Below are 20816 nucleotides of genomic sequence, written 5' to 3' on the forward strand. Positions count from 1 at the left end.
CCCACTCTTCAAGATCCAGTTTAGTTTCTGCCTCATTTATAAAGCTTTTCTGACTATTTCAGCCAGAATTATTTCCCACTCTTCTTCAGACTCTTGTAGCAGTTCTTTACATGCCGTATATATATATATGCCTCCCAGCTCCTTATATGCCATAGTTATAAGATGAGAGGTGGAAACATTTATATGGCACATTAGGGTACACTGTAAGAGGTTTAGATTTCTAGTGAAAGCTCCTTATGGCTGCTTAAAAGTACCCTAGCAAAAATGAAACACATAATGACTTGTACTAACTATAATTTCCTTGAAAATGAGAAATGGAAAAATTTCTCAGAATACATTATCCATAAGGCAGTATGGTGCAGTGAAAAAAGCTGATTTTTTCTTTTTAATGGCATATAACTTACAAAAATCTGATGTTTTAGAGTTGAGGCGTAGGTTGCATTCATGCCTTTCTATTTAACCATCAAGCCTTGGACAGACTGTTTAACCTTTCTGGGCTTTTGTTTCCTTATTTAAGGGGGAAAATAATTATGTGTGCAGACTTTATGAAGATCAGAGATAAAGAGCATGGCATGAATATATGCTCAATAAATGATTGCTTTCACTGTGGTATATTTCTCTTCCCCTTTCATAATGTGTTAATAATTGTGGTAGCTCTTTGATAAATTCAGATACTTTTAACTTCCATTCCACTTGGGTGGACAGACATAAAGGGGTTTTTAGTTGATGGTATAGTTTTTGTTTAAGAATACATGGGATGTGATACTTTTAATCCTGAGACAAATCAAGCAGTTTACAGTTTTTTCCATTGTTAAATTTAGGCATTCCTTGCATGGTTCACTAAACATGTTTTGAATTAAGGACATGTTCTCTTTCCTTAAAACACTCATGCAAATACATTGGTAAGGCACCATATATAATACAACAATAACAATTTTTAAAGCTTGTTTCATTGCTTTCACTCCTGTATTCTGGAACTCTTCTGTTCTGCTACCCTCCATTTTTCCTCACAGTAGTCTCTAGGGCAGATTTTCCAGATCTTTCTGATAATCCAAGATAAATACCTGGAGTCTAAGTCTGCAAAGATAGACTTTACTGTCAGCTGTTTTATTAGATAACCATACTAGTTAATTTATGTACCAGTGACATAATATTCTATTGATAAGTAAAGTTTTCTCCCCTTTTTTCCCCATATACTTTTTAAATAATTAACCATATAAACTGGTTTAGTCACATATGAACCCTATGAAGTAGGTTACCTTTGTCATCCATCCTTTCCCAACTGGTTTGTAATATCTAGCTTTATTTTAAAACTTTTCTGCTCCAACTACATTGGTTTTCTCATGGTCCATGGCCATATGCTCATTTCTCTCTCTAAGCTTGGTTATGCTATTATCCTTACTTCAGATAACCTTATTCTTTTCGTTCCCTGATTGTCATCTCAATTGTAGTTCTGCCTTTTCATGAAACCTCAGCTGTTTCATCCTGTGTTTCTTATGGTCATCATCAGATTTCTGTATTAGCTGGTCACCAACATTGTTTCTTGACACTTAATGTTCTGTGTGGTTGTTTTTATGTGATTCTTCTCTGCATATATTTGTTCCTTAACTAGACTGTAAGTTCCTTAAATGTATTTCTTCTGACATCAAATAGTGAACGTACTTAGTACATTCAAGTTAATCTCAGAGAAATCTTGAATATTCTTAGATTTAAGACAAACTAGATATGTATTCCTCAAACTATAAGTTTTGCTATCAAGAAGGATTTATAATTGGAAAATGTTTGAATTTAAGTTTAAAGTCACATAGAATTAACTTTTTTTTTTCAAATAAAGAGAGGCATGTTATGCATATAGATCAGTGATATTACCAGTACAAATAAGGCCATATATTTATTTTAAGGAATAAGTAATAGACTTTAGATTTGTCTACTTTAGTTCTTTCTCATGTCTTCATAGTATAATAGTTGATTTGTTCTTTAATCTCTGAACCAGTTGTGATAATTCCTAGACCTCCTTTTAATCTGTAAACTAATGAGCCTCAGCTTGGCTGGCAGAAAGGTGTGGAAGTATTATAAATTGTGAGTGTAATTGCTGACATCAGCAAGCAAGCAGCATTTACAAAACCTAGTGGAAGGAAAAAGAAGAATGGAAGAACGTGAATTGTGGATTTGAATGAATATTTTACGCAATGGTGTTGGCCTACTGAAAAACTAAAGAATGATTAGGAATCCAGGACTTTTTCCACTAAATACCAGCATGCCAGGCAGAACTACTTTATGAGCTAATTTAGGTAAAAAAATGCATCCATAAAATCTAGGCAACTATAAAGTTGATAACATCTTTCTTGTCTATCTGTGCCATCATTACTGCTGTTCATTTGGTGGTTATATATATGCCAGGCAATTATGCTGTTTCAGGATCACTTGTTTAATCCTTTACAATAGAGAATCTTTTTTTAATTTACTTTATTGAAGTATAGTTAATTTACAGTGTTGTGTTAATTTCTGATGTTCAGCAGAGTGACTGAGCCACACACCTACATACAGTCTCCTTGTTCTTCTCCACTGTGGCTTATCACAGAGTACTGAACAAAGTTCCCCATACTATACAGTAGGATCTTATTGTTTATCCATTTTGTGTATATATTAGTTTGCATCTGCTAGTCCCAGACTCCTAGTACATCCCTCCCCCTTGGCAACCACAAGTCTGTTCTCTATGTCTGTGAGTCTGTTTCTATTTTTTTTAATAGGTAAATTCATTTGTGTCATTTTAGACTCCACATGTAAGTGATGTTATTATGGTATTTGTTTTTCTCTTTCTGACTTATTAGTATGATAATCTCAGTCCATCCACGTTGCTGCTGCTGCTGCTAAGTCGCTTCAGTTGTGTCCGACTCTGTGCGACCCCATAGACGGCAGCCCACCAGGCTCCCCTGACCCTGGGATTCTCCAGGCAAGAACACGGGAGTGGGTTGCCATTTCCTTCTCCAATGCATGAAAGTGAAAAGTGAAAGGGGAGTCGCTCAGTCATGTCCAACTCTTGGAGACCCCATGGATTGCAGCCTACCAGGCTCCTCCATCCATGGGATTTTCCAGGCAAGAGTACTGGAGTGGGGTGCCATTGCCTTCTCCACATGTTGCTGCAAATGGCATTATTTCATTTTTTATGGCTGAATAGTATTCATTAGATAACCATACTAGTCAATTTATGTGCCAGTGAGAAACTGTTCTATTGGGGGTGTGTGTGTGTGTGTGTGTGTGTGTGTCCATCCATGTACATGTGTGTACATACCACATCTTTATCCATTGATCTGTCAGTAGACATTTAGGTTATTTCCATGTCTTGGCTATTGTAAATAGTGGTGCTATGAACATAAGGGTACTTGTATCTTTTTTGAATTACGGTTTTGTCAGGATACATACCCAGGAGTGGGATTGCTGGATCATACATCAACTCTGTTTTTAGTTTTTTGAGGACCCTCTATACTGTTTTCCATAGTGGCTGTACCAATTTAGTTCCCACCAACAGAGTAGGGGAGGTTCTACAATAGGGAATTATAACATAAAACCTTTTTTTATCCTGAGAACTACTTTGGAAGTTTAGTTATGCATATGAGTTCCTTCTCAGAATGTTTTGAAAGAATAAAACAAAATATGTAGGTCAGAAATGAACCAATTACGTAGAAATAACACCTGACAAAATATTAAAAATCTGTCATAGTAATAGGAGCTTTAACACAAATGTAAGATCTATTATTGGTGACTCTGATAATTAATTTCAGATTAGTGATGGGTTAAATGTTATTTGGGGATCTGGACAGCTATAATATGAAAATACTGGTCACTGTTCTAATTTCTAATTGCTGTACTGCTAATGTTACTATGATTTACTTAGATTCATAATTGAAAGAAAATTGAATCTCATTCAGTAGTTAGTGAAAATTTTAAAAATGTAATTTTTTCCCCATCCAAATTTATTAACCCCATAAATTTTTTGTGGACCCCAGATTAAGAACCCCCTGACTTACAGAAATTCTGAAAGAGATTGTCATTAAACCTAAAATAAGCAGTAAGTAGGATTTTTTTTTTTTTAGTAAGTAGGAATTTGAACTCAAACAGTCTGACTCCAAAGCCCAAATTCTTTAACCAGTTAGAATATCCTGAACTCACAAAATCTCTTTCCCAAATTTAGCTAGCTTTTTTCCTTTAGAATAAAAAAAGATCTGAAGCATTTTGTTTAATACTTAAATTAAAAATCAAATAGCTTAAAAGTGTTTACATTGAATGTAAAATCAGATTTCATTTTTATGTTATGGTGAGTTGAGAAAATTTACAAAGGGAAGAAATATGGAAAAAGGAAGAATGACCAAAGCATAGGTTCTCAAACTTTAGGTCTCACAATCCGTCACATGAAGGGTTTGTTAAAATACAACATTGATGACTCCTCAAAAAGTTAAAAATAGAATTACTATATGATTTAGCAATTTCATTTCTGGGTATATATCCAAAAAAAATTAAAAACAGGATCACAAAGAAATACTTGTGCACCCAGGTTCATAACAGCATTATTCACAATAACTAAAACCTGAAAGCATCCCTACTGTGACTGGGATAAGCAAATGTGATGTATATACATACAATAGAGTAGTAGTATTCAGCCTCAAAAAGGAAAGATAACGTGCAGTATTATCTGCTACAATGTGGATGAACCTGGAATATATAAAAAGACAAATACTGGATGATTCTACTTGTGTGAGGTTCTTAGAGTAGTCAAAGTTATAAAGACAGAAACTATAAGGGTAACTGTCAGGGGCTTGGGAGTTTAATAAGAATAGAATTTGTTTTACCAGTTGAAAAGAGTTATATGGGGATGGGTGGTGGTAATGGTAACACAACCTGTAAATGTGTTTAATACCACTGAATTGTGCACTTAAATATAGTTAAGATGGAAATTTTATGTTATATGTTCTACCACAATCAAAAAAGAAAAATAATTTTTGAAGAAATTTAAAATAAATAATTTTTTTTAATGTAATGTTGGGTCCCATCAGAGTTTCTGATTCTGCAGGTCTGGGGTGGGACCTGAAAATCTGCGTTTCTAGCAAGTTCTCAGATGATGCTTGTACATCACACTGATCGCTGCTTTCTGAGACATGGAGGATTGAAGAGAACAAGGGTAGGAAATGACTCAAAGAGAAGCTCGTAATTAGAATTTTGTCAGAAATTACAACCTCTCCTTGGGTGTTCACTTGAAAGGTTTTTGGCTTTTTCTGTTGAAATGGCAAATAGCCAGTTGTTCTCACCTTTTTTTTTAATCATTAAAATCCAATGCTCAAATTTATTAAGAAAATAATGGGGAGGGAGGAGAGGAGGTGTGCCTCAGAGCAGTTGTTCTTTCTTCTAAGGGTATTAAAATTGCCATCCCATAAATTATAATATTAAAATATAACTTAAAGTAGAATTATAGTTAAATTGATCCTGCAGTAGAAATATTATAGCACTGTCAGTAAGAATTTTTAATTTCAAAGTGTTTGGTTTTATCCTTGTTGGCTGTTCCTAAGAAATGACTTGATCTAATAGCCAGAATCAGGAGCGTATTTTTGCTCTGTGTGAGAAACAGAAAAACTTGCACGACTCAAAGTACTTGGCAGTGGAAATTAGATTTATTTAAGTATTTCCTGCTCAAGTCTGGTCAGTAGGAAATAAAGCCATTGACAAAAACACCTGTGTGTCATTATAAAAGCTATTTAGGAGTTCACATCATATAATTGTTCAGGGCTATCTCTTATTTCCAATTTCTCACACTCTATAACAAGATTGTTTGGGTTACACCTGAAAGATCTGCCCCAAACAGGTTAAACAAGAAAAAAAAAAAACAAAACCTATGGGTTTATGTAAGTGAACAGTGCAAGGGTATATTTAGCTTTAAGCACAGCTTGATCCATGTCTCAGACAAAGTCATCAGTTTCTATCTTTTAGCTTCCTCTGGGTTCTTTAGGCTCCACATTGTGACTTTCCTGGCAGCAAAGCCTCACACCCTCATTTAGCTCCTCATTTTTCCTACCTTCAAGCCCAGAGGAAAAGAAAGTCTGTGTACCAACTTGCCCAGCAAAAATTCTGAAGTTCACTCTAATAAAACCGGCTTTATGGGCCCAGACTCGTTACTGTAATCTAGGACTCTAGGACATGGGATACTCCCCTTAAACCAATCTAAGGATTACTCCTCCAGGATCTGGGGATGTGGGACTAACTGCCTAAATAAACTGCACACATGGCTGATGCTGGAGGGAAGAGTGATTTTCCTTTAAAAGTGTGGGATACTTTTTGCTCCTAAAAAAGAGAAATCATGCTGTACATTAAACCACAAATTTCTACTTTCCTGAGATCTTGAGAAACTATAAACCCATCATTTTCAAACAACCTCTTTTCTCCTTAAATGGAAGAAGGCAGGGAATTGGGGAATAAGTAGCTGAAATAGATTGCATCAAGGAGGGAGTAGGGTATGGGGAAGCAACGAGTGAAAGCATAATTATAAAACCTTCTTAGGTGATATTCCTGGTCAGACTATTATAAGTTTTTTTTTAATGACTTAAGAAAAGATTTCTATACAGACATTGTTTCCTCCCCTCATTTCCAGCCCTAAAGACTAATAACTGTCTTATAGGTTGTCTGTCCATGTGACCATTTTTATACTCTTTAATTTCCCACATACCTGGCCCTTATTTCACAGACTAATGTTCTTTCCATGTCATGTAGGTTAAACTCATAAACCTATTAAGGTTGTGTATCAGTTAACAAATTCTTTAGAACTTAACATTTTCTGTACTGTTATTTATATTAAAAATATAGTCATCAGAAGTTATTATTTCTACCTTAAGTCCAGTAATTATCCCTTTCACACAGCTTGCTTTCTCCAGTCTCTTTGCTTTTTTTTAACCTGCCATTTTTCTGTACTAGCAGTTCCCAAACTAAATATCTCGTCACCTTGAGGGTTTGTTAAAACAGAGATTTCTAGGCCCTCTTCCTGTCGAGTTTTGTATTTACTAGGTCTGGAGAAGAGCCAGAGAATTTGCAAGTTTCCTAGTGATTCTGAGCTGCTGGTCTTAGAGAACTTTGTTTTGAGAATCCCTATGATAAAATCACTTGTCCCTGCAAATTTTCTTCTGTCACGCCTTCCTGAAGCCTTCTCTGATCTATCCAGATTGATCCTTCCTTCTTCTTAAAATAGGGAAGGATATACCTTTGGTAATTTCACTGGAACTTTAAATATCTTGTATCTGCTAGATGTAGCCCAAATTAAATTACAGAGTTTTCTGGATAGGTACATGCATCCATTTATTTTTTTTATGCAGCTTCATGGAACCAGTGAAACTACATGGAATCAGTTAATGCACAGTGTATGTTACTGGCAATTTCTTTGTGTGCTTGTTTTGTACTATTAAGTTATAAGTCTTCATACTTATTTGCATCTAAATTATAATTTTTAGATGGAGTAATTTGGTGGTATTATTGAGAATTTACATATTGTGGGCAGTACTATTTGATCTCAGATGACCATCAGATGTAATGTTAAGTGATTAGAATAAATGGAAAGTGTATGTGGTAAGTTGGTAGATGTTGAAAATCAGCAAACCTTTTGGGAGTATTGTTATCAATAGGGTTCTTTTTTAAAATATCCCTTCTATAGAATAATTTCAGTTAATCTCTAGTGAGCATTACCTTAAAAATCCAAATTTTTAAGCTGTATACTCAAAGTTTGAAATTTTTCATATTAATTGGGGTGGGGGGGCAGTGTGGAAATAGGGTTATTCTTATCCAGAATTTGTAGGGATTATAGCTATACAAATATTCCCATTAGATTGATATGTGAAACTGCCATTTAAATACAAGTTAAAAACATAAATATAGGCAGTTCATTTGGTTCAACCTAATTAATACTTAGTCCTGGGTGTTCATTGGAAGGACTGATGCTGAAGCTGAAACTCCAGTACTTTGGCCACCTCATGCGAAGAGTTGACTCATTGGAAAAGACCCTGATGCTGGGAGGGATTGGGGGCAGGAGGAGAAGGGGACAACAGAGGATAAAATGGTTGGATGGCATCACCGACTCGATGGACATGAGTTTGAGTAAACTCCAGGAGTTGGTGATGGACAGGGAGGCCTGGCTTGCTGCGATTCATGGGGTCGCAAAGAGTTGGACACGACTGAGTGACTGAACTGAATTAATATTTTTACATTTTGTTTTTTCCTGATGACTGGAAATTGGCTTAATTTATGATTCCGTTTAATTGAGCTACATGTATGTTCCATTGTTGATATGAAAAACTTAAAAGAACCTAGAAGTCTAGTTTCTAGATATTTCTGCATATATTTTGTTACCAAGATAATACATTTCATTCTGCCAGCGATAAACAAATATATTTACAAAATTACCTTGGTTATGGGGAAATATATATACTAATACTGCAAATAACTGGCCTATTTGCTCTATACTTGTCAACTAAAATTTTATGAAAAAACTAGGTTGAAACCCAGTCAAATCACAGGTAGTAGTGATGGTTGGACAACAGTGTGAATGACTTAGTGCTACTGAATTGTAGTCTTAAAAATGGTTAAAGTGTAAGTTTTATGTTGTGTATATTTTACCACAGTAAAGGTAACAAAAATAAGGTGAAGGAGGAGACATTTCTGTTTAACCTTAATATAGCACGAGGGCCCAGACATATTGGCTGAGGTGAGTCAGACAGTCAAGCATGCTAAACAAATGTTACCTCCCTCCAGTTTTACCTAGGTAGGTCATATGAAATCTGATTTTGAAAGCTGAGTAAAAACACAATTTTGGATATTGTTACCATGTATTCAGTTCAGTTTTTTCCCCCTGTTCTAAGAAGTTTTAATTGATGCATGTGATTAAAATTCATGTTGATCTACAAAGACTGGAGACTTATCTACAGTACCTGACTATATAAGTCTTTCCCACTGAGCATAGTTAAGCTAGTTTTGTAACAGAAGCCAACTTATCTAATTAAGTGAAAAGTGCACAGTAGGTGACAAGCTTTAATTAGCAGTTGTTTTCCTCTTGTGCAGTGGTAATAGAAGGGAGTGAATGATGTCATTGAGTTAAACTGTAATATTTGCCCTAATGGAAATAGATGTCAAAACTTGTGTTAATTGGGAGGAAAAAATAAGGAATTGCAACCTAATTCCACAAGAAAGAGTTCATGAAGTACCCCTAAGAGCAAAATGGGAAAAAGTTTAAAAATTAACCATCTCAATAAAGATCCTTTTTATAATACAGGCATCCCAGACTTGAGATTTCTAGGTTTCAAATATAATAAATATAATTTAATTCCCAGAAAAAAGGAAAGCCACTCATACCTATATTGGAAACATGTAAGCCCAAATTTATCATCTCACTGTCCAAAAACAATTTATCCTGATGTCTTCATCTATTCTTTCCTTTGTGCTTTTAAATTTAATCATCTTTCTCTCTTATAGTCATACTTTACCAGAAAGAGCAATGACTGGGTTTTTTCCTCTCTCAGGTGAAAATTGAATGAGACCATATGTGAAATCATTTGTGTAATACTTTTGTTCTCCAAGTTCAAGAGGTTAAGAGATTAATGTTATAATAAAAGCTATATATGACAAACCCACAGCAAACATCATCCTCAGTGGTGAAAAATTGAAAGCATTTCCCCTAAAGTCAAGAACAAGACAAGGGTGCCCACTCTCACCACTACTATTCAACATAGTTTTGGAAGTTTTGGCCACAGCAATCAGAGCAAAAAAAGAAATAAAAGGAATCCAGATTGGAAAAGAAGAAGTAAAATTCTCACTGTTTGCAGATGACATGATCCTCTACATAGAAAACCCTAAAGACTCCACCAGAAAATTACTAGAGCTAATCAATGAATATAGTAAAGTTGCAGGATATAAAATTAACACACAGAATTCCCTTGCATTCCTATACACTAACAATGAGAAAACAGAAAGAGAAATTAAGGAAAAAATCCCGTTCACTATTGCAATGAAAAGAATAAAATAATTAAGAATATATCTACCTAAAGAAACAAAAGACCTATGTAATGAAAACTATAAAACACTGGTGAAAGAAATCAAAGAGGACACAAATAGATGGAGAAATATACCATATTCATGGATTGGAAGAATCAATATAGTGAAAAATGAGTGTACTACCCAAAGCAATCTATAGATTCAATGCAATCCCTATCAAGCTACCAATGGTATTTTTCACAGAACTAGAACAAATAATTTCACAATTTGTATGGAAATACAAAGAATCTTATATAGCCAAAGCAATCTTGAGAAAGGAGAATGGAACTGGAGGAATCAACCTACCTGACTTTAGGTACAAAGCTACAAAGCTATAGTCATCAAGACAGCATGGTACTGGCACAAAGACAGAAATATACATCAGTGGAACAAAATAGAAAGCCCAGAGATAAATCCACGCATCTATGGCCACCTTATCTTCAACAGAGGAGGCAAGAGTATACAACGGAGAAAACACAATCTCTTTAACAAGTGGTGCTGGGAAAACTGGTCAACCACTTGTAAAAGAATGAAACTAGAACACTTTCTAACACCATACACAAAAATAAACTCAAAATGGATTAAAGATCTAAACGTAAGACCAGAAACTATAAAACTCCTAGAGGAAAACATAGGCAAAACACTCTCCGACATAAATCACAGCAGGATCCTCTATGACCCACCTCCCAGAGTGTTGGAAATAAAAGCAAAAATAAATAAATGGGACCTGATTAAAATTAAAAGCTTTTGCACAACAAAGGAAACTATAAGCAAGGTGAAAAGACAGCCTTCAGAACGGGAGAAAATAATAGCAAATGAAGAAACAGACAAAGAATTAATCTCAAAAATATACAAGCAACTCCTGCAGCTCAATTCCAGAAAAATAAACGACCCAATCAAAAAATGGGCCAAAGAACTAAACAGACATTTCTCCAAAGAAGACATACAGATGGCTAACAAACACATGAAAAGATACTCAACATCACTCACTATCAGAGAAATGCAAATCAAAACCACAATGAGGTACCATTTCACACCAGTCAGAATGGCTGCTATCCAAAAGTCTACAAGCTACAAATGCTGGAGAGGGTGTGGAGAAAAGGGAACCCTCTTACACTGTTGGTGGGAATGCAAACTAGTACAGCCACTATGGAGAAGAGTGTGGAGATTTCTTAAAAAAACTGGAAATAGAACTGCCATATGACTCAGCAATCCCACTGCTGGGGGCATACATACTGAGGAAACCAGAATTGAAAGGATGGGAAACACATGTACACCTGTGGCAGATTCATGTCAATGTATGGCAAAACCACTACAATTAGTAATTAGCCTCCAATTAAAATAAATAAATTTATATTTTAAAAAGAGAGATTAATGTTGTTGAAATTGGAGATACACTGAATTCCACATATTCCTGTACTTACCACTCCTCAAGAATTATCAGGTCTTATAAAAGCAGCGTGAGGATTGTCTCTGCATTCTGGTTCATTTGAGAAGGTGAAAAATTACTAGAAAGATTGAGGAAGTTATGTAAAAACAAAATTCAGAAAACACAAGACTCTGCAGAACAGAAGGAAAAACAGAAAAAAGGAGAGACTACTGTACTGGAAATGTGTTGGTTATTTTTCCCCTCAGTCTTTTAATATAGAATTTAAGGTTCTATAATATAATATAGTAGGTTCATCCCATTAAGTGGAGCTGCAATGAAAAGGAGGCTGGAGTGTTAATGATAATATCATTGTTTTCTCTCTTAATTTACAGAAGTTGCTGGGTGTGTTTTGCCACTGATGAAGATGATAGAACAGCTGAATGGGTGAGACCATGCAGATGCAGAGGATCTACAAAATGGGTCCACCAGGCTTGTCTACAGCGCTGGGTGGATGAAAAACAAAGAGGAAACAGTACAGCCAGAGTGGCATGTCCTCAGTGCAATGCTGAATACTTAATAGTTTTTCCAAAGTTGGGTAAGAAGATCCCTAAAACCAACACAGAGATATATATATATATATATATCATGTTCTTACATTGTATGTGACTCTTTAAGAGCCTTGGTTTATCTTTAAGTGACTCATCTCTTTGTTTTTTTGTGAGTTTCTCTATTCCATTTCTGTTTTATCTCTAAATGTCAGATATTTATTTGTTTTGCTAACAGTTTACATTATACTTAATATATTCCAAAATCTGTCCATTTGTGTATTAAATGTTTTCATTTGGTTGAATGGATAAAGAACTTGGATATCTAATTATGTAGATAAAATCAAGTAACACAGCTATAATAAAAAGCTAAGGAACCTCATTCTCTGGAAACCAGTGGTGTGAGAGCAAGAAAACAATAGTTATTCTAATACTTATTCTTAATTTTTATATTAAGGAATAAAAGTAAGGACATTAAATATTTAATAAAATACAGTGTTAAATTCATCTTTGGAATACAATTTATATGGCTGTCTTTTGTTAAAATTACTTTCCTTTTTCTGTGAATTGGCCAGCGAGAAATAACCAATAGTCGGTGAGAATGAGGCTAGAGTTGAAATAAGTGTAGCAGAAATGTTTAAAGGAAGCTGTAACTAACACTGGTATTTAGTTAGCATGTTTCAATACAGCCATGTGATTACAAACTGGTGTCATTCTCTCTGGTGGTTATGCCATGCCATATAATAAAAATGTTATTAAACATTTTTAATATCATCCTTGACTACAATCAAGAAGTGTTTGAAAGCAGTTTGGTTTTTCGGAAGGTCCAAAGGCAAAAATGACTTTGTGGAGGAATGTTTCAAGGAGAAATTGGAAATTATTAGATATGTTATTTTTTTCTAGGTGCTATACATATTGAAATCAGACCTTTTTTTTTAATAAAGCTACATAAATGCAGATGATGTGCTTTTCTAATATGAGAAGATTAATAATAAGGGCAATAAAAATTTCCATAGTTGTCTATATTTCTCTAACATAATGCATAGGAAGAAGTGATAGTGTTCTATGAAAGAAAAATAGTGTAGTAGAGAAAGTACCATTTTTTGAACGTTTAGCTTTTGTGGATCTCACTGATGGGTCTTTTACACGTCATGTAAAGCAGTTACTGCTGCAATCTTTCACCACATTGATACCTGGTTCACGGAAGTCAAAGCTGCAGTTTCTTGTCCTCCTTATTCTGCTAAATCAGATAATCCCACTTTTCAACTATAGATGGTTGAATATTTCCAACAACCAAGTATAGGATGTTTCAGCAGCAAGTATAGGATGATTCTTCTAGATGTTTTAGATATTCAGATGGATGAATACCAAAATTATTGCAAGAAATCTCACTGAAAACTACCTACAACGTTGAGTTGACAAATGTATGGCACTCAGCAATGAAGTTGAATATTTCAGTTTGGAAAGTGGCACTGGGTAAATCTGTCCTTATGGTGTATTTCAGTTCTAGGAAATACATTTTTTTAGGTCTAGAGTGGTAACTGAATACATTTTTCTAAGTATACTAATAATAAAGACACCTGTTTCATTGTACAACAAGGACAGAGCATGGCTAGATGTTGGAAAAGTCAAACTACGGTTAAGCTGTGTGTATCATGATTTGGTCTTTGTATTTTATCCTGAAGAATTTCAGCTATGATGGGTTCAAGCTATTCACTATACTATATGTCTCACAGAGATCTGCCACTTGAGTAAGCCACAGATAATCACAGAAATTTTTTTACTGACCTTATCAGTGTCATGGGGTGGAAATATATATCCTCATTTGAATAGCTTTTGGTAGCATCTTTCCTCCTGACAAGATAAAAAAGCAGAGTGTTGTGCTTACTTCTTTTTTCCTGACATAACATGCCGAGGATATCTGCTCAGGGGCTGCAGTTGAATATATATTCACAATTTTCTATGCAATCTTTAACAGACTCAATGGAAAATTTAACTGTCAAACGCCAGCTGTTGCCTATAAATGAAGCCTTGTGTGAATTGACTTTTAGGTGCCATAATGTTCCTGGCTACACACAACTAGTGCTTTTGGCTATGTTGATCCTAGTGTATGTTTTCAAGTTAAGGTTCAAAGATAATTGTTGGTTAAAAGAAAATCCCTTCTCTAAAGCATGTTTTCATTGATAATCAGAATTAAAGTTTTATTTCATTATTTACAGGTTATATATATGCCAAGGGTTGATTCATACTTTGAATACTAGTGATTTCTTGTAGTCATTCATAAAATATTTAAGAGCATACATCTGTGATACTAACTGTTCTTACTCACTGAATATGACACCTGTTATATAATGTCCAGTAGTGTCATCTGATACAGAAATATACCAGTAGATTGTTTTCTTTCTGAGCATATTTGTCATTAATTTTGCAGATGACTATAGTTACACTTGATTTTGTTAAAATAAGTTAAAGTTCTTTTACAGTTTTTAATCTTTGCTGTCAATGACAAAATTTGTAATGCAGGTTTCAGTTGGTTTACTACAGTGGTTAAAAATTGTATGAAGACTTCAGTGGCTTCTTATTACTGTTTTATAATTATTTAGTCCCTGTTTTAAAATGTGTTGTACTTTGATGGGAATAAGGAGATCCCCTAGTGCAGACTAATAACTTGTAATTCACTGGTCACAGCCCACTCTAAGATCCTACTGTTTTCACTCTGTAAGATCATACTATTTATCATTTTGAGTCAAGTATGTTTTCACCACTTCTACTCTTCAGTGAATGCTTTTGAGGCATTGATTACTTAAATTAGAGACAACGCACTGATAAGAACAACAGCAAAGTAATATATTTAGCCAGTGTAAACAACTCATGATGTCGAAGTTTGTTAGCTGAAACAGTCAGTCTCCTCTTAACCTTGTAAAGCATATGTGACCCTTGGAACATAACAGTTAAGAACCTAAAAGAATTTCCTTGAAAGTCATAATTAATCTTTTCAGTTTATGAAATGTTTGTGATCAAAGCTTTTATCACTTTTTTTTAAACCAAATTGTCTATAGTAAACCAGTTGATTGCCAGGGACCACCATTGATCCCCCAAAGACACTTAGGAGACACTGGCCAAAAGAAGGAATAAGAGACAAGAGAAAAGATTCAGAGAGGAAGAGCTGATCGTTAACATTCTTTGAGATGGTCTTTGTGTAGCAGGTATTAAAAAAGAGTTTTCCTATGGATTTAGCCTCAGTCTGTTTGACTAGCTGGCCAAAGTCTGCATCTTTCCTGGTACTTATTGGGGACCAGAATGGAAGGCTGGTGGCAAGTGTCTGTCCTTAATTGTCAGCAGGGAATATACCATGCCTTGCTATGGAAAACTTAGACAGTTCATCAGACTTTCACTCCTCTCATTCGCTTTTTTCTGGTGAACCAGGACAGTTGTATGTAACTACAGGCACTTAAAAACTACTCAAAATATAGTCTCAGAACCAGCAACATTAGAATCGTCTGGGAGCTGTTATGGAAGAAAAACCTGGTGAATTCCCTGGTGATACAGTGGCTAAGATTCAGTGCTCCTAATGCAGGGGGCCAAGGTTCAATCCCTAGTCAGGGAACTAGATCCCACATGCCACAACCAAGATCCCACATGCCTTATCAAAGATCCCATGTGCCACAACTAAGGCTGGTTGCAGCTAAATGAGTTAATTAAAAGAATGAAGAACCTTAGCTCCACCCCTAGTTATAGTTAATGATCTGCATTTTCATGGAATCATTAGTTTATGTGCATATTAAAGAAGCATAGATTTAAAACAGGAAAAGAACATCAGCTGAGAAGTTTGTCTTCTATTAAAAATAAAATATTTCAAAAAATAATAAAATATTTGTATGCATTTTAAGACGAGATAGTTATTTTGTTTAGCTGAACAGAAGGATCCAGGGACAGTATGTTTGTGGTGTACAGGTCTCTTCATTTGTTAAATTTATTCATATTTCATTCGTTCCTTTTTTTTTTAAGTAAAGGATTTTGGGGTTATTTTTTTTAATTGACGTATAGTTGCTATACTACATTATATAAGTTACAGATCAGTGTAGTGATTCATGACTTTTAAAGGTCATTCTCTATTTATGGTTATTATAAAATATTGACTATATTCCATGTTGTATCCTTATAGGTTATTTTATACCTAGTAGTCTATACCTTACTCCCCAAAATTTGTTTTGTTAAATTTATTTCTATCATTCTTTTTGATAGTATTTTCAGTACAGTTGTTTTCTTAATTTTATTTTCAGATTGCTTATTGCAAGTATGTAGTATACAGTTGCAGAGAAGGCAATGGCAACCCACTTCAGTACTCTTGCCTGGAAAATCCCATGGACGGAGGAGCCTGGTAGGCTGCAGTCCATGGGGTCGCGAAGAGTTGGCACGACTGAGCGACTTCACTTTCACTTTTCACTTTCATGCATTGGAGAAGGAAATGGCAACCCACTCCAGTGTTCTTGTCTGGAGAATCCCAAGGGCGGGGGAGCCTAGTGGGCTGCCATCTATGGGGTCGCACAGAGTCGGACACAACTGAAGTGACTTAGCAGCCCCAGTATACAGTTGATTTTTGTTTTTTTATCTCATACCCTGCAACCATGCTGTTCTCATTTAATAGTTCTAATAGTATTTTAGTGCATTGCTTATGATTTACTATATATAATATCATGTCATCTGTGAATAGAAACAGTCTTGCTTCATCTTTTCCAATCTAGCTGCTTTTATTTCATTCTCTTGCCTAGCTGCCCTGAGCTTCCCTGGTGGCTCAGACGGTAAAGAATCCACTTGCAAATGCGGGAGACCTGGGTTTGATCCCTGGGTTGGGAAGATTCCCTGGAGGAGGGCATGGCAACCCACTCCAGTATTCTTGCCTGGTGAATCCCCATGGACAGAGGAACCTGGCAGGATACAGTCCATGGGGCCGCAAAGAGTGGGACACGACTGAGCAACTAAGCCTAGCACAACACAGTTGCCCTGGCTGCAAACTCCAGAACAATGTTAAATGGAAGTGGTAAGGACATCTTTGTCTTATTTTTGATCTTAGAGCAAAAACAGTCTTTCACCGTGAAGTATGTTATCTCTGGGTTTTTCATGGATAATTTCTATCAGATTGAAGATTTTCCCTTCTAGTTTGTTGAGTGTTTTTTTTACCATGATAGGGTGTTAGATTTTGTCAGATGTCTTTTCTGAATCTATAGGAGTGATCATGTAGTTTTTGTCCTTTATGCTACTGATATATGGTATATTGCATTAATTGATTATCATATGGTTAACCAGTGTTGCCTTTCTGGGATAAATTCTACCCATTTTAGATGTATAACCCATTTTAGATATCACTGGATTTGGTTTGCTAGTATTTTGAGAATTTTTCTGTCTGTAGATATTGGTCTGTAATTTTTTTTTTTTTTTTTTTCGGTGTCTTTCAGTGCTTCAAGAACTAGATGATACTGGTCTCATAAAATGAGTTGGGAAGTGATCTTTTCTCTCATATTTTTGGGAAGGAGATTGTGAAGGATTGGTGTTAATTCTTTAAATGTTTGGTGATAGTGAATCCATCTGGTCCTGAACTTTTCATTTTTTAATTTCTGTAAGGTTAATATTAATGCTGCCCCCTCTTTCATTCATGACTTTATTTTAGTAATATGACTCTTACCTCTTTTTTCTTGATCAGTCTAGCTAAAGATTTGTTTATTTTGTTGATCTTTTCAAAGAACAAACTTACAGGTTTTTTTTTCCTCTCTTTCTATTTCATTTATTTCCACTTTAGTCTTTATTATTTCTTTCTACTTGGTTTGGGTTTAATTTTATTTTCTTTTTCTAGTTTCTTAAAGTATAAGGATAGATTAAGGGTTTGAGATCTTTTTTAAAACAGACATTGCATTTTAGAACAGTTCACAGGAAAATTGAGAGGAAGGTACAAAAACACCCCATATACTCCCTGCCTCCTCACATGCATGTGTGCTCAGTCACTTCATGTCCCAATTCTTTTGCGACCCTATGGACTATAACCTACCAGGCTTTTCTGTCCATGGGTTTTTAAGCCTCCTGCATTATTAATGTGTTTCACCAGGGTGATAAATTTCTACAACTGATGAACCTATATTGACACATTACCACTACCCAAAGTCCAAAGTTTATATTAGGGTTGATTCTTGGTATTGTACATTCTATGGGTGTGGAGAAATATATAATGATGTGTATCCACTATTATAGTATAATACATAGTATTTTCACTGCACTGAAAATCCACCTATTATTCACCCCATCCTCTTCCCTAAACCATGACAACCACTGATCTTTTCACTGTTTTCATATGCCTTTTTCAGAATGTCATGTAGTTGGAATCATATAGTATGTAGCCTTAGTTTCTGTATTCCTTTTATAGTTAGATAATTCATTTCTTGTGAGCACTGAATAATATCCCAGTATCTGGACATATCACAGCTTATTTTTCTGTTCACCTACTGAAGGACATCTTGTTGCTTCCAGGTTTTGGCAATTACAGATAAAGCTGTAGTACACAGCTATGTGCAGGTTTTTGTGTGGACATATATTTTCAGCTTATTTAGGTAAATAACAGAGTGTAGTTGCTGGATCATATGGGAAGAGTATTTTTAATTTTGTGAGAAACTACCAAATTATCTTTCAGAATAGCTGTACATTTTGCATTCTGACCAGCAATAAGTTCCTGTTTATCTGTATCCTTGTCGGCACTTGTTTTCCGTTTTGGGGATTTTAGCCATTTATATTGTATTGTTTGAATTTGCGGTTCCCTAATGATTAAATGTCTTTTCATATGCTTATTAGCAGTCATATCTTCTTTGATAAGGTGTCATAATTGGTAATGTCTTTTGATCATTTTTTTCCCTATTGTTGAGTTTTAAATGTTCTGTCTTTTGGATAACAATTCTTTATCAGGAATATCTTTTGCAAATATTTTTATCCCAGTCTGTAGTTTGTCTTTTCATTCTCTTGATCTTTCTTGTTTTTTAATATAGTCATTTACATCTATAAATTTCTCTAAGCAACATTTGGATTTCTTCTTTGATCTGTTGATTATTTAGGAGTGTGTGGTTTAATTTTAACATATTTGTAAATTTCCCAAATGCCATTCTATTATTGATTCTAATTTTATTCCATTGTGATCAAAGAACATACTTTGATATCTGTTCTTTTAAATGATTAAGGCTTGTTTTATGTTCTAGCAAGCTTTATCCTGGCAAATACTCCATGTACACTTAAGAAGATGTGCATTCTGTTGGTGGTTGTGGTAGAGTGTGGTATAAATATCTAGTTGACTCAAATTTTTTTTATATGAATGAAGTTTTATATTCTATATAAATATCATATATTACATATAATTGTATAAAATTATATTTATATACTGTATAAACTAGTTTTAATATTATGATAATTACTTTATTTTTTTTTTCCAAACATATTCCCCTGATCTTTTTTTTTGTTCCCCCAGTGGGTTTTGTCATACATTGATATGAATCAGCCATAGAGTTACACGTATTCCCCATCCCGATCCCCCCTCCCACCTCCCTCTCCACCCGATTCCTCTGGGTCTTCCCAGTGCACCAGGCCCGAGCACTTGTCTCATGCATCCCACCTGGGCTGGTGACCTGTTTCACCATAGATAATATACATGCTGTTCTTTCGAAACATCCCACCCTCACCTTCTCCCACAGAGTTCAAAAGTCTGTTCTGTACTTCTGTGTCTCTTTTTCTGTTTTGCATATAGGGTTGTCGTTACCATCTTTCTAAATTCCATACATATGTGTTAGTATGCTGTAATGTTCTTTATCTTTCTGGCTTACTTCACTCTGTATAATGGGCTCCAGTTTCATCCATCTCATTAGAACTGGTTCAAATGAATTCTTTTTAATGGCTGAGTAATATTCCATGGTGTATATGTACCACAGCTTCCTTATCCATTTATCTGCTGATGGGCATCTAGGTTGCTTCCATGTCCTGGCTATTAGAAACAGTGCTGTGATGAACATTGGGGTGCACGTGTCTCTTTCAGATCTGGTTTCCTCAGTGTGTATGCCCAGAAGTGGGATTGCTGGGTCATATGGCAGTTCTATTTCCAGTTTTTTAAGAAATCTCCACACTGTTTTCCATAGCAGCTGTAAACTAGTTTGCATTCCCACCAACAGTGTAAGAGGGTTCCCTTTTCTCCACACCCTCTCCAGTATTTATTGTTTGTAGACTTTTGGATAGCAGCCATCCTGACTGGTGTGTAATAGTACCTCATTGTGGTTTTGATTTGCATTTCTCTGATAATGAGTGATGTTGAGCATCTTTTCATGTGTTTGTTAGCCATCTGCATGTCTTCTTTGGAGAAATGTCTGTTTAGTTCTTTGGCCCATTTTTTGATTGGGTCGTTTATTTTTCTGGAATTGAGCTGCAGGAGTTGCTTGTATATTTTTGAGATTAATCCTTTGTCTGTTTCTTCATTTGCTATTATTTTCTCCCAATCTGAGGGCTGTCTTTTCACTTTACTTATAGTTTCCTTTGTTGTGCAAAAGCTTTTAAGTTTCATTAGGTCCCATTTGTTTAGTTTTGCTTTTATTTCCAATATTCTGGGAGGTGGGTCATAGAGTGGTTTATGTCGGAGAGTGTTTTGCCTATGTTCTCCTCTAGGAGTTTTATAGTTTCTGGTCTTACATTTAGATCTTTAATCCATTTTGAGTTTATTTTTGTGTATGGTGTTAGAAAGTGTTCAAGTTTCATTCTTTTACAAGTGGTTGACCAGCTTTCCCAGCACCACTTGTTAAAGAGGTTGTCTTTAAGATAAAGACTCATAA

The 20816-nt window shown here is 35.1% G+C and overlaps 1 protein-coding gene across 1 annotated transcript in view; it reads left to right on the forward strand.

Moving 5' to 3' along the window:
- The window catches only part of MARCHF5 (membrane associated ring-CH-type finger 5), a 53434-nt gene that overhangs the window by 7227 nt on the left and 25391 nt on the right, over positions 1–20816 (forward strand). The window contains exon 2 of the mRNA XM_043926635.1: positions 11818–12020. Within this exon, the coding sequence (XP_043782570.1) occupies positions 11818–12020 (203 nt within the window). The remainder of the gene's footprint in view (positions 1–11817; positions 12021–20816) is intronic.

This window comes from Cervus elaphus, chromosome 15, assembly GCF_910594005.1.
Source record: "Cervus elaphus chromosome 15, mCerEla1.1, whole genome shotgun sequence".
NCBI lineage: Eukaryota > Metazoa > Chordata > Mammalia > Artiodactyla > Cervidae > Cervus > Cervus elaphus.